Raw genomic sequence first — 15,625 nt, 5'->3', positions numbered from 1 at the left:
TTATTTGACAGACAGAGATCACAAGTAGGCAGAGAGGCAGGCAGAGAGAGAGAGAGAGAGAGAGAGGAGGAAGCAGGCTTCCCAGTGAGCAGAGAGCCTGATGCGGGGCTCAATCCCAGGACCCTGAGACCATGACCCGAGCTGAAGGCAGAGGCTTTAACCCACTGAGCCACCCAGGCGCTCCTATATTGGTTAGTTTTAATGCTTATTAATTTCTTACTACCTGGCATAACACAACTGTTTTGTAAAACAGATATAATGAATTACCAATAAAACTAAGAATTGCCCACTAAGTCCATTTTCCACTGAACCCAAAATAAATTCATTTTAATGACTTCTACTCTTACCTTCCTTCATCTCTTCAGAACTATATGCTCCTTGGACAGTGCTCTCTCTCAACCAAATGGGTCTCTCTTTGGCAGATTTCCCCTCCAGTGAGGCTCGATGATCTTCTTGGTCATCCATGTTAATGACAACATTCTGAGTGTATAGGTCCTCATAGGAGGGACCTTTGGTGGCCCATGCTTCCCGGTGGTGCCCACCTGGCAGGCCAGCAGCTCCTGCAGTAGTTGCTGCCCGGTCCTTGCTATAAAAAAGATGAGAAGAGGGCAAGAAGAAGAAAAAGTAAAGTCTTGGTGTTGGAAAAGAAGCACAACTGGGGAGGTGGTTACTGAAGAAATAAATGCTATCTAGCAATCATATACACACGCTTTAGCAATTCTGAGAAATCGCTTATAACACAGGGTATCATATTTGTATTTAAGTTTCTCAAACACTGGGTCCACTGGCACGTATATAAATGAATGAGGTTTCATAATTTAAGATGTCTCAATAAATCTACTTAAGAGGGGAGAATAATAAAGGTGACATAATCCACTTAAAGACACTAGCTTACAAAAATCTCTCAGTCACACCTTTCATGAGTATTCCGTTTAAAAACAAAAAAACCCCAAACAAACAAAACATGTTACCTTTTTAAAAACCTCTCTCATCTCAACCAAGGATTCAGAGTGGTTCTGTGAGCTTTTTTCTCTTTGTGTGCTGAGAAGCTAAAAAAGTATTCTATAAAACCAGGCCTCAACTTAGAATTAATGTTTCTCTCCTGCTATTCACCATACAAGGTATATTGTTATGCACAATTAATCTCCTTTTTACTGAGTTGTATTGTCCCATTTCTGTACTTACACTGACCCTGGTATCTATCCCCAACCATTATTTCCACCCTGCAGTAACCATGATCTATTTTTCAGTCTATTTTGCTTTGCTTTTTATCTCTACCACCCATGATCTACTTGCCTGTTCTAGGCCTGATCATTCCTTATCTTTCCCTAGTTACTTATGTTTCCTCATCTCTGTTAGTTAAGTCAGGTTTTCAGTCTTTGGCAGTTCTGTGTCTTATCTACTTGTTTCACTTTCAATCTGTTCTTCATTCTTTTTTTTTTTTTTTAAGATTTTATTATTTATTTAAGAGAGAAGACAGTGCACTAGAAAGAGAGAGAGCAAGCACAAGTGGGGGGAAGGGGCAGGCGGGAAGCAGTCTCTTGACTGAGCAGGAATCCCACCATACAGCTCCATCCCAGGACCCTGGAATCATGACCTGAGCTGAAGGCCTTGTCTTTCTCTGCCTGCTACTGATGTGTTCTCTACATGAACTTCTATGCATAGCTCTTCCTTAATCTCTATGTTTTATCCCATAAACTATCTCCATGTTTCATGAACTATCTGCTTACTTAGTGCCCGCTCTGTGTCTTTCTTGATACCTTTTGTTATATTCCTTTAAGTGTCTACTAACTCTCTTGGCCCACTTCTCCTTTACTTCCTTCCATTTTTCTCTGAATCTCTTCCATGGATCCTACACTACCTTCTGCATGGAGACCTGTCTCATTGTGCCTAATGAATAAACACTCATTTGGCTTTATGCCCTGTCCAACTCCACTCTCTCAGAAACCATTCACTATTTTCCCTTTTCTTTGGTCCTACTTCATCTCTGCTTACTCCATTGCTCTTCACTTCTTCCTGGGACCACTGTATCTACTTGAGTTTTTGGTCTCATGCTTGGTTGAGGTTTCTCTGAGGTACATCTCTGTCCATGTATCTGACGGGCCAATTACATCTCTCCCTGAGAATACTATGTCTGGTCATCCTCTGGCGGTAATCATGGCTTATCCTATCTCTCCTGTTCTTCCTCTGGATATTTACAAGCCCCCTCCCACTTCTGCTATTTAAAAAAAAAAAAAAAAAAAGTGCTCTTTCCAGTCATCCAAACCACAATGATTTATGCCTCTAGTGGTACCTAGAGCTGCTCTATAAACCATTCTTTCCCATAGCCTTTGTATCATGTCAACTCCTGCCTCTAGCGGTACCCAGGGCTGATTTGTAAACCATTCTGTCACATAGCTTTTGTACCAGTTTATTCTCCCATTCTGAGTCTAGGCCTACTAGGCATCTCTCCATATCCCATCTAGCTATTTGCACATCATATTTTAAAAGTCTTATGTTACAGATGCAAATAACTGGTTTCTCTCTACCTGTTCTTTCTTTCTACAATTATCTAATGTTACTTTTTGCCCTATTACTGTGTCTGTCTCAATTTAATCCCTATCTGTTCCTAGTCACTTTCTATCTCTATCCTGTTCCATGTTGTCTTCTAAAAGGCTGTGTCACTGCCTTCACTAGAGTCTTGCTGTTTGCACTTTGGTATAAATTAGCTTTTTGAATTCAGATCTCCCCTGAGCATTCACTTTTCTTTCTCTTCCTTTCTCTTTCAATCTGATCTGTGTTTGTTTCTGTGCTCACTCAACATTCTGACCCTCTCCTATCTTACCCAGTTTCTCTGACTCCTTTTCATGTCTCTTCCATCCTCAGTCAGCATCCTTATCTTGCTGCATTGAGCCTGTCTGCCCCAAATATGTCTCCCTGAGCTAGCCTTATGCCTTTTCTGTCTCTCTACACCCACTCACTGTTTCTGTAGCTCTGACCTGGCCAACTACATCTGTCCTTATCTTTCTCTCCTTCATCCAGACTCTTAAATGATTTCCTCACTCTTTCTGATGCTAGTTTTTCTCTCTATATAACCTAGAACACACTGTTTTCACCTATGCTCCATCTTTAGCATTAAATCTGAAAACTATATTCTGAAGGTCAACAAGTATTCAGTACTTGAGTAGAGAACAAGAAGAGTAAAGAAAAAGAACAGGACATTTAAAATAAATGTTAACATGGGATTACTTTTAAAAGTTTTAGTTTTCAGTACTCCATTATGGAAACTCAAGATCAGTTTTACTCCAGTTTGAAGCAGGAGGGATTTCACCCCAAGTCAAACAAAAAAAAAAAAGTTTTTTTTAAGATTTGTTTACTTATTTTAGATGGGGGAGGGCAGAAGGAGAAGGAAACAGAGAATCCCAAGCAGACTCCCCGCTGAGCAGAGAGGCGGACACAGGGCTCGATCCCATTACCCCAAGATCACCACCTGAGCTGAAATCAAGAGTTAGATGCTCAACTGACTGACCCACCCAAGTGCCCCCCTAAAAATCTTTAAATGTGGAAGAACTTTTTAAAAAGATAATCCAGATATCAACCCTCAACTCTACGGTCAAATAATCTTTGACAAAGCAGGAAAAAATATCCGGTGGGGGAAAAAAAAGTCTCTTCAATAAATGGTATTGGGAAAATTGGACAACTATGTATAGAAGAATGAAATTCAACCATTCCCTTATACCATACACAAAGATAAACTCGAAATGGATGAAAAACCTCAACGTGAGTCAGGAATCTATCAAAACCCTAGAAGAGAACATAGGCAGTAACTTCTTCGATATCGGCCCCAGCAACTTCTTTCAAGACATGTCTCCAAAGGAAAAGGAAACAAAAGCAAAAATGAACTTGTGGGACTTCATCAAGATCAAAAGCTTCTGCACAGCAAAGGAGTCAACAAAACAAAGAGGCAACCCACAGGAAGGGAGTAGATACTCACAAATGACACTACAGACAAACGGCTAATATCCAAGATCCATAAAGAACTCCTCAAACTCAACACCCAAAAAACATATAATCATGTCAAAAAATGAGCAGAAGACACAGACACTTCACCAAAGTGTATATCTTCACCAAAGAAGATATACAAATGGCTAACAACACATGAAAAAATGTTCATCATCATTAGCCACCAAGGAAAGTCAAATCAAAACCACACTGAGATACCACCTTACACAAATGGCAAAAATTAACAGGAAAGGAAACAAAGTGTTGGAGAGGTTGTGGAGAAAGGGGAACCTTCTTACACTGTTGGTGGGAATACAAGTTGGTGTAGCCCCTTTGGAAAACACTGTGGAGATTCTTCAAAAAAATAAAAATAGAGCTACCCTATGTCCCTGCAATTGCACTACTGGGTATTTACCCCAACAATACAGATGTAGTGAAAAGAAGGGCCATCTGTACCCCAATGTTCATAGCAGCAATGGCCACAATCGCCGAACTGTGGAAAGCGCCAAGGTGCTCTTCAACAGACAAATAGATAAAGAAGATATGGTCCACATATACAATGGACTATTACACAGCCATCAGAAAGGATGAATACCCAAGTTTGTATTAACATGGACAGGACTGGAGGAGATTACGCTGAGTGAAATAAGTCAAGCAGAGAAAGTCAATTATCATATGGTTTCACTTACTTGTGGAGCATAAGGAATAACATGGAGGACATTAGGAAAAGGAAAGGAAAAGTAAACCAGGGAATATTAGAGGGAGAGACAAAGCATGAGAGACTGTGGACTCTCAGAAATAAACTGAGGGATTGGGAGGGAAGTGGGGTGGGAGATGGGTGAGCCTGGTGGTGACTATGAAGGAGGACATGTTTTGCATGGAGCACTGAGTGTGGTGCATAAACAATGAATCTTGGAACTGAAAAAATAAAAAAATAAAATTAAAAATAAATAAAAGGTACTTTTAACTATGGACAGTTGAGTGTACAGATTTCATTTCTACCTTTACAACAGTTACAGACAAATCTAATAGCAAATGTGACACTAAAGATAATCAAGATGAGAGACAGGTAGGTTCACTCCTTCTGCATATTTAAATTTCTTCTATGGAAAGAATGTACACATTCTACTTAAAGATGACAAAAGTGACAATTCAGTTTTGAATTTTTTTACATCATTTAAGAAATTTTAGAACTTTTAAGACCTATAACTCACTCAGGGGTGAGGGAGGAATATTTCAAAATTAAAATTTTAAAGATCTTTAAGGTGAGTTTTAGGTAAGAGATGACAAAAAAGGAAGAGATTGCTGACAAAAAAAAAAAAATTCCATTTAAGAGAGAGACTTTTTAAATATCACCAATGGGTTGACTTGCTGAAAGGCTGGAACTGTCCATCAGCTCTTGAGTTAAGACTACAAAGAGTTCTGCAGAGGCAGCCTCTGGTTTCTAATCTAGGGATTAGCTAGAATTTAATTGGTTACAGATCAGTAACCCAAGTAACAATGAAGCCACTTGTTTCTTTTTTAATCAATTAATTACTATCATCTCTGAACTCTCATGCTATCCTATTTGATGTTTTTCTTCTTATACCAGGAGCAAGACAGCTATTATACAACTGTTATGCTCTGAAGCAGATCCTACAGTGCAGAAAGGCTAAATCAATACCATTTCCAGGATGTCATATCCAAGCAGTGGAGCTTGTCAAATGCTTGGTGAGACCATCTCAGCCAAGGTAACACCTTCTAACCCAGTTCCAATAGTCCTTCTCCTGACCACGTGAAAGCAACTGGACTTACTTCTGGCTGGCAGCTCCAGCTACTCCATTCTAGCTCTCTTGCCTGCCTCCATTTCTGCCTTTCTTCCCTAGTGACCAACCTGTCACCCTTTCCTGATCAGTCTGTTTCCTCTGTTTCCTGATTCTTCTTCATCCCTGGAGTAACCATCATTCCTAATGAGAATCCAGGTGACTAGATACAGAGCTACTGTCATGCCTCTAGCATTGCTATACCACCAAGACTTGTCTCTGGCATGGAGTGAGGGATATTTTTATAAATACAAATCCTTGAATGGGAGATGAACTGTGTAAGGAGGAGAATATTAGAGATGGGATGTTGGTGGTATGCTGAATGAATGCTATTGTAATGGGAAAGCATCTTTATAAACAGAAAAATAACTATATTTAGAGAAGGAAACACAAGAATAATTCACAGATACTATTACATTGTGTAGAAAACAATCAGAGAATGTTGAAGCATATTTCAACATGAAATAACCCAGAGGCTTGGAAAATTATGTTTTTGTAAAATCAATTTCCTCATAGGCTTCTATGTCAGGGTTATGGTATTACTTAAGCCAACAGAGATCTAAAAAATACTTCTTGATAAGAAACCAAATGACCAGTACAAAAATTAGAAGGTATCTGTGATGTGGATGATATTAGTTGCCTACCAATTGTGGTTTCTTTCTTTCTTTGCTTATTGATCTTATTCAAATACCAATGGCTATTTGCTCCAAAAGACTCAGGGGTCTTCTCCAGCCCTAAGAGGTAAACCCTCACTAGAGGGTTTACTGGAGGTAAACCCTCACTAGTCTAAGCAGCAATCATGTGATCTCACTTCCTTTGCCAGATGCTGGTTTAGAAATAAACATATGCAGCAATTCTGATAGACAATGGGGGATAGAATAGGATGAAGGTTGTCCTCTGGGAAAGCCTTCTTCAAACTTCAAAGAGGACAACAGGAAGAAGCAGTTCCCTTTTCTACATTTGGACTTGCAGAAAGAAAGACACAGCCATCATAGGCTAGCCCCTCTTGTGGTCCCAAGAGGAAAACCAATAGGCTGAGTTCATCAGAGCATAAACATGGAACAAATCTAGATCCTTGAGTATGTAACTGAGCTGTGAAATTACTTCTGAACTATACTAACTCAGCATTTCTGGTGATAGCAGGCAGGTTTTTCTTACTGTTTAAGCCACCTCTAGTTTGGTTTTCTGTTATCACAGATAAAGGCATCTAACTAATCCATGACATTAGGCTAGAAAATTCATAACAACTTATATAGACATAAAACTTTCCATACAATTGGATGGTTTTTAACCATCCAAAAGAAACTCAAGTTGCTCAGGACTGCCCAGAATTGGCTTTTCTATAACATCAGTACCACAGCATATACAATACTGAGAGTGCTCCTGAAAACCATACAGTTACAACACTAGGTTCTATGGAAAGGTATAAACTGTAAGCCTCAATGTGGCAACTCTAAGCCTCTGCCCAGAAAATGGGCAGAGTAGAACATTCCCTAACCCAATTCACATTTATGTTTTCCAAAAAGGAATATAAACAACTTTCTATGGCACACCAAAAGCAAGGTTACTTTTGTAATTTAAACTTTAAGGCACACTAATAAAAACAGGGAACCACAGTAAAAAGTATTAACTCATATGTAATAACTACTATACTTTACTTTCAAAGAAGTTGCACTGAAAACTAAGACAAGAAATGTACAGTTAAAGCTTCAAAGTAAAGACAAAAAAGAGAGAGAGAGAGCACACAAATGCTTTATTCCTCAAAGAACTTCGTCCTTCAGGACTTGGCTAAGAAAATTCAAATATCCCCAAGAGGCATTTCCAGTTTAGGATTAGCTAACAATTGGCTGATTTGCAGTGGGTCTAAAGTCAAACTTGACTATTTGAAGATTTTTGCCCAAGGCCCACACCATTCTGCTTTCAGTACAAACAAATTTCATCACAGGCACAAGTTAATAAGACAAATGTGGTAAAACTGAGAAACTCTGTAACACCCGCTTTTAGTGTCGGGGGTATATTATTTAACTCACTACTACTCTCAAAAGTACTGGGAGTTAAAACAAGGGTCAGTTTAAAAGTGTTCTTGGTGAGAGCACAGGTCAACACTAACCTTTGTTTCAAAGCTGGTATTTCTGTGGGTTCTGGCTCAAGTATCTCATAGGCCAAGTTCACATCTTCTGTTTCCCGAAGCAAAGCATAAATGGGTTCAATTTGTTCATTAAATCTTGCCAAAAGTGTGCGTGCATCTTTTTTGGGCATTGCTGATTCATCTTCTTCTACCTCTGTATGGCAAAAAGTACAGCGGAAAGTTCCTACAGAGGAAACAAAAGTCTCAGGTCAGGCAAGAGAAATTCTCAAGACTACTTTTTTACCAAAGAGTTGTATCTTTATCCTCCTCTAACATGTTATTATTGAAACTTCAAACGCAGAAAAGTTCAAAGAATTTTACAGTGAACATCAATGTGCCTGCCAATGAGATTCTACAATCAATACGTATCACATACCTGTCCATCTATCATTTTTAATGCATTTCAAGGTAATTTCACTTCTACCTGCAGCACAGCAAAGTTTTTCATCATATTTCTAACATACTTATATTTAAATATACTTAAAACCAAATTTTTTACAACTTACCACTGAAACCTGTACCCTTCTCCAACTGCTTTGCTTTTTGTACATTACAAATTGGGACCTGCATTATAAGGAAAGCCAAACAATACCTAAAGCCAAGTCCCTAGGCATCCTGTACATTGTCACAAGGCTGTTTTTTCAAACTTAACCATTTATACCTAAACATACTTAACCAATCCATTTCTAAAGTTAAAGTTCAAGAAGTCTTTATTGTTCTTACTTCTATATCCCTCACACTTAACTCATAACTATATTGTAGTAATTCCTTAGAAATATCTCAGATTTTTCACATCTACTGTTCTTTCACTAATCCAGGCCACCATTACTTAGCCTGAAACAGCTGCCTCAATCTGATCTTTGAACCCCTAGGTTCTCCCTCTCCAATTCCAGTTTCCTATGCCACCACTTTTGTCCTCTCATCCCCCTGCTCTTAAGTCTGTCTAGCTGAATTTATTTTTTTCTTTAAGACTTTATTTATTCATTTGACAGAGAGAGAGAAAGAGAGAGAGAGCAAGAGAGCGCACACAGCAGGGTGAGTAGCAGACAGAGGGAGAGGGAGAAGTAAGCTTCCTGCTGAGCAGGGAGCTCAACATGGGGCTTGATATCAGGACCCTGGAATCACGATCTGAGCCAAAGGCAGATGCTTAACCAACTGAGCCACCCAGGCACCTCCGGTGGCTGAATTTCTTAAGTCAACAACATTAAATCTAAACTTCTCAGCCTAATACTCTATAATTTGGCCCAAAAACATCATAACCCAATCACAGTCCTTTACCTGTCAAGTAAATTCAAATACTTGAAAGATAATATCCTAGATATTATATTTATTTGTATAGTGCTTTCTGTTTATAAAATACTTCCATGTATACTTTTTGATCCTTATACCAAACCTATAAAGTGACATCACAACTGAGGCTCTAAGGAGGGGTTTTTTTTTTTTAAAGATTTTATTTATTTATTTGACAGACAGAGATCACAAGTAGGCAGAGAGGCAGGCAGAGAGAGAGAGGAGGAAGCAGGCTCCCTGCGGAGCAGAGAGCCGGATGCGGGGCTCTATCCCAGGACCCTGGGATCATGACCTGAGCCGAAGGCAGAGGCTTTAACACACTGAGCCACCCAGGCACCCCTCCAAGGAGTTTTGTGACTGGTTCAAAGTCACAGAGCCAATAAAAGCAGTTATAGCAGCTATTGTATATCTTGTACTTACTAAGTTATCACTAACCCTCAGAGGTTGGTATAAATACAGAGGTCCTAAGGGGATAAGTAAATTGCTTAAGATCATATAACTAATAACTGTCGGTAGGGAGGAATCAAACCCAAACTCACACTCTTAAACATTACTTAATAGTCCATACCAGTAGCCTCACTTGGATTTCCAGTTTGGTTCCTAATGCCAGAGATATGCACATTTCATTTCTAACCCAATCTACCTGAGGGATTAAAAAAGATAATCTACGTACTTAGTGCCTGGCCCACATTAAGCATGCAAACATTTAGCTTTAAAAAGCTCTATATGTAATTGATACATATGGATGAGACATGCTCTAAACCCCTCTTTTCCTGGTAAGGAGTAAACAGAGTAGGCATCTCTAACTCAAAGTAACACTAGATCCTATTGATACATTTCAAGTAGAGTAAGTTTCACTGCCACTTCTCACATAAATAGCCAATATCATGCAAATTCTTTGCCCATATACCCTGTCTAAAATACTCTTCATTCATCTTCTTGCTGCCAAAATGGTACCTGACATTTTATATCTATTCCAAATAAGTAAGAAAGAGAGAAAAGCAGCCCCTTACAGCAAGGAGGTGGCCCAGCACTCCTAGCTAGGCTGCAGTGTTTTCCTGTCAGACAGAATCTCACAGGTTACCAACATCAGCTGAAGTCTTCTGTGTACATGATGGAAGTGAGGCAAAACCAAGCCTGTCTGAGTCTGAGTCTGACAGAGTACAAGCAAAAGCAAGGTCTCTGTGTAATCACATAAAAAAATCCCACCTGCCATGAGTGATTGTCACTTCTTTACCAATTACAGTCCTAGTCTCACCCTGTCCTCATCCCCTAGATAAGATTTATTAAGACACCCAAATCCTAGAATTATCCCCATTCCTGACAGTACCCAATACAAAACAAACCACCACCATTTCCCTGAATTCTCTCCAAATTACCTATCAAAACCCAAATTCTCTAAGTCTGTAAAGCATGGTCTTCCCAAGAAACTCCATGGTACTCCATGTGGCTTCCTTTGCTGCAGAAAGCATCAATAAACCCAACTTTGTTTACCTATGGGTACAAAGTACCCTATGGTCTTTAACTACTGGACATCAACATAAAAACTCTAGCTTAAACAACTAGATAAGGATATTATTTACCAAAATAGAGAAAGAACAAGTTCTTTTTGCTTTGCAGAGAAAAGATGAAAAGTTGCTTTAGATATCTGAATCCATATTGCCCACTGGCCATCAAAATGGATATGTTAGAAGCCAATTCTTTTTTTTTTTTTCAATTTATTTTCAGCATAACAGTATTCATAATTTTTTGCACCACACCCAGTGTTCCTTGCAATCCGTGCCCTAATTCCCACCACCTGGTTCCCTCAACCTCCCACCCCCCCACCACTTCAAATCCCTCAGATTGTTTTTCAGAGTCCATAGTCTCTCATGATTCACCTCCCCTTCCAATTTCCCTCAACTCCCTTCTCCTAACTCCCCATGTCCTCCATGCTATTTGTTATGCTCCACGAATAAGTGAAACCATATGATAATTGGCTCTCTCTGCTTGACTTATTTCACTCAGCATAATCTCTTCCAGTCCCATCCATGTTGCTACAAAAGTTGGGTATTCATCCTTTCTGATGGAGGCATAATACTCCATAGTGTATATGGACCACTTCTTCCTTATCCATGCGTCCGTTGAAGGGCATCTTGGTTCTTTCCACAGTTTGGCGACCGTGGTCATTGCTGCTATAAACACTGGGGTACAGATGGCCCTTCTTTTCACTACATCTGTATCTTTGGGGTAAATACCCAGGAGTACATACGGAACGTCATAGGGACGTTCTATTTTTAATTTAGAAGCTAATTCTTATAACCACTTAGAGTTCAAGAATGGGATTTACAGAAATTCTGATGGCGAATCAACAATATAGAGGTAACCAAAGCTAAAAAGTAAGTCAGAGTATCTAAAAAGGTAAGAAGAGTGAATAGCACAGGCAATCAAGATATAAACCCAAATAAGAGGAAGCCTTGAGATAAAAGGTACAACCAGAAAAATAGGATGTCTCAAGGAGGAAATGGGATGGTGTTAATTTCCAAGGCCAACAAGAACTGAAAACCAGCTTTTACATTTAGTAACAAAGGATAATTAGAAAACTTGGCTGGAGAGGTTTTAGTTGGTATGCTCTCTTATTCTCTAACTATTCCAGGCTGCCTCAGCCTCTTCTCTTCAACAAAAACATAAAGAATATAATCCACACAAAAGTGAAAAAAATAAATCATATGAAGTCTAAATCAGAGTCCAAATACCTGCTGAATTAAAAAAAAAAAAAAAAAGCCCACACTGATGTGGGATTAGGTTCACTATTGAAAGATGGATGGGCACTTTCAGAGACCATGAATGAAAACTAAAGAATAATGCAGAAAAGTTATCTAATTCGTAGTTTTCAAAATTATTTTTAAAGGAAAAAAATCCCCTTCCTCAAATGAAATACCTAACAGATAAACATAAAAAGCAAAAAGTAAATGTTCTCTTGAGGCACACAGAAAGACAGCTAAGACAAACGGTAACACTATAATCCTCTGAACATAACGTGTTCAAAGCATTACAGCCCAGCCTCCTCAATGTCTTGCACCACACAGAGACTTTGCTGTAGAGCCTTTGTACTGACTATTCACTCTGCTCAGAATGTTTTCCCTTCAGACAGTCAAATGGCTTGTTTCCTTACTTCAGTTCCTCACTCAAACGTCCTCAGTTAGGCTTCCTTAGCCAACAATATCTAAAATTTTAGCATTGTTGTCTTCCCTTTATCCCCCTTAACATTTGTCACCATCCAACATATTATTTCATTTATCAATTTTTCAGGTTATCTATCATTAAAATTGTCATGTTACAACCAAATTAAAAAAAAATCTTCTCAAATATCCCATTTCTCTTTTGAAGACAGCATACATTCCAAACTTCAGCTAAGTAAACAAATCAACATGCTTGTCAGTGTAGTTCCTCCATATAAAATAGCAATGCTTTTATTTTGGAAAAAGAGAGAGAAAAAAGGAGATTACAGTTAACATCATCATTTGACAGAAGGAAATCTCAGAATAACAGTCCTTTAACTTGACTTGATCTGATTTTACGAAAAATAAAAGAAGGGGAAGAGAGAAGATAGTATATAGTCATAAGAATTCTAACCTAATCCCAGTAAGCTTCCAGAGACCCAGGCTTACTTTAGATTTAAGATTTAACAAGTTATTTACAGCAAGGCCTATTTTGCCATTCTGAGAAGAGTAGCTTTTATACTACTGTCAAGAACTATGGAAGATCTGAGATTTTTATCCTACTTGTAAGTTAACAAATTATCCTTGCAGTTTCATGGATGCTAGAGAAAGACATAAGACTCCTAGGTCAAAAATAAAGAACTTTATTACTCATGGCAATAGCTGTAGCCAGTGTCAGCTTTTGTGCCAGTTCTCTGAGCCCCAGTTCCCACTGAGTGATGCAAAGAGGGCTGGGTGACAACTGTACATGCAGTGGGTTACGTTACAGGGGACCCTGAAGTTAAGGAACACAACTTTCTTATAAAGAGCATAAACATGCCTATCTTTGCTCTAGAAGGTAATGTTGTCTTTACGATACTGGACACTAAGAAAACGTGCTCTGGAGGGAAACTCTATTTTTATTATACTGAACAATAAGCAAACTCGCCCTTTGCTCTAGAGAGAATATATCTTCTGAGGCTCCTCGTTAAATAAACATCCATGAAAAAGAACAGTACAGAAAAAAGGCAGTCACTACCTCTGCTTGCAAGACATTCATAACATGTGACAAATCATGAAGTACTGTCTCCCAACAATCATCACGTCTGGGTAACATTATAAAAGGAAAAGACAGCTTGACATCTTAAGTTCTATGTTTATCACAAAAACACAAATTGTAAATAAGAACCATCCTGTCAAAAGAAAGGTCTGATATCCAAGAAGAAAAATAAGAAATTCTACATTTTACAGAAAAAGACTTAAGATGACCTTAATAAACCAGAGCATTTTTTTTTTTTTTTTAAGTTTCAGTGAACATTAAAAAATGAAAATCAGTTTGGGGTGCCTGGGTGGCTCAGTTAGGCATCTGACTCTTGATTTTGGCTCAGGTTATGATCTCAGGGTTGTGAGATCAAGCCCAGTATTAGGCTCTGTGCTGGGGGCGGCGCCTGCTTAGGATTCTCCCTTCCTCTCTGGAAAAAAAAAAAAGGTTTAAAAAATGCAAATAACCTTTCTCAAAATAAGAGGTGGCAGTGGAGAGGGTAGGTGTGGGGGGGGGCTTAGCACACACTATGTACTAAGTTCCCTTCTACTGAGTAGGTGGTGGTAGAACACACAAAGACACAAAATACATCAGCAAGAAGCTTAAAGCTTAGTAGAGATGAAAGGTATCTAGAGACTAATGTGAGATCAGTCCAAAAATAAAGTATGTTAAGTGTTCGGGAGTTCAAAGAAGGAATAAGACTTCTAGCTGAAAGCAACTGTTGTAGAGCTCAAGGAAAGGGAGAGGAGAATAGGACATTCTAGACCATCACAAGAAAAGTAGTTGAAAATAATGCTTAACTGCAGTTTTGGTGTAGTAGGAATAGAGTTATCAAAAAGAATCATAGTTAACAGGATAAACTAGGGTGGTCACGGTGAGGCTTCAATGCCAAGCCTCATTTTGATTTTGATTTTTGAGTAAAAGAAAAGTGATTGAAGGATTCTAGGAAAGAACATGAGGCCATCAAAACTACCATTTGTAAATATTGATCTACCTTAGTGGATTGAGATAATCTTCCAACAAGCCAGTTCTTCACTGAGTGTAAACATAAAAATTACTAGTGGAACTTTTAAATAATACGCAGGCTCCCTTCCAGAGATGCTAATTCAATAGGTCTAGAGTGGGGCTCAGGAATGTAAATTTTAAAAATTCTGCAAGGAATTTTAACAAATACTTCTGGTGGAGAGCTGCTGTTAAATAATCAATATGATAAATATCCCAACTTTTCTTGTAACTAGACCACTCTGTACTATGTAGTGTGCACTGATTATACTACGTAAGTATGAGAGAACAAACAAGCTGAAACTCAGAGGTCTGTAACATCTTTCCTTTCAAGATTAAGAAGGCAAAAACCGGAAACAGTGACCAAGCCACCCAGAGGGGAATGTGCAAATTAGATGTAAGAATGTGGCAGCAGGGAGAAAATGAGTCTACAGAGACTCAGACAAAAAAGGACAAATGATGGGATTAGGAGAAAAAAAGAGTCAAAAAATAACACATCTGTTTGATTATCTACACTCAGAAACCACAAAAGAACTAAGAAAGCTATTCACAAATATTCCCATGTGTTCTTCACAGCCAAGTCTGTACCAACTGTATTATCCAAATCTAACATATGAGGGAATAAAACTCAGAGTTTTAAGTTTACCAGGTCATAACTTAAAAACAAAAATCAATAAGCTTGGATGCAAATATGAATCTTTCTAACTCAAAAACTAAATGCACTTCACTACCCTGAGTTACACATTCTTTTCCCAACCTATCGTCCCTGCCAGCTACAATTTAGCAAACTTCCCCCATGTATATACATAGGTTCTAATTTCTTAAAATATAAAACAGGAGAGAGGATTTGTAACAAGCATTACATGCCTATTACATGCCCAGCATTTATTCAGCTGAGTCTTTATGCATCAGAAGATCAAAATACACCCAGTTGTAGATAACTAATAGGTATTGAAAGTAGGGAGAAAAAATATCTTTTACAAAGAGATATTTCAAACTATATTTTAGGGTTTTCCTTTCAATAGTATATGAATGCCCCAACTCTATGACTTGGGACTCTTGGGACTCTTTTCTCAAAAATGAGAAAAGAAATGGAGACCTAATTGTTGGCATGAGAGTAGGGAGGAAGAAAGAAGTGGTTTATATGATTTTAACTTTCTCCCAAAATTTAAAAAAATGCAAAAACAAAAATGAAACTGAG

The 15,625-nt window shown here is 38.5% G+C and overlaps 1 protein-coding gene across 8 annotated transcripts in view; it reads right to left on the bottom strand.

Moving 5' to 3' along the window:
- The window catches only part of GTF2E1 (general transcription factor IIE subunit 1), a 45,116-nt gene that overhangs the window by 13,845 nt on the left and 15,646 nt on the right, over positions 1-15,625 (bottom strand). For all 8 annotated transcript variants that reach the window (XR_200840.3, XM_004772784.3, XM_004772782.3 and 5 more), the window contains exons 3-4: positions 7,894-8,095; positions 348-586 (exon numbers count right to left, since the gene is read on the bottom strand). Coding sequence is in view for 7 of the 8 variants with exons in the window: in XM_004772784.3 (XP_004772841.1) it covers positions 348-586; positions 7,894-8,095 (441 nt within the window). In the remaining variant the exon portion in view is untranslated. The remainder of the gene's footprint in view (positions 1-347; positions 587-7,893; positions 8,096-15,625) is intronic.

This window comes from Mustela putorius, unplaced genomic scaffold (assembly GCF_011764305.1).
Source record: "Mustela putorius furo isolate JIRA1106 unplaced genomic scaffold, ASM1176430v1.1 tig00003834_pilon_pilon_pilon, whole genome shotgun sequence".
NCBI lineage: Eukaryota > Metazoa > Chordata > Mammalia > Carnivora > Mustelidae > Mustela > Mustela putorius.
The sequence above is the reverse complement of the archived record's forward strand: the minus strand, read 5'-3'. Positions and strand labels throughout refer to the sequence as shown.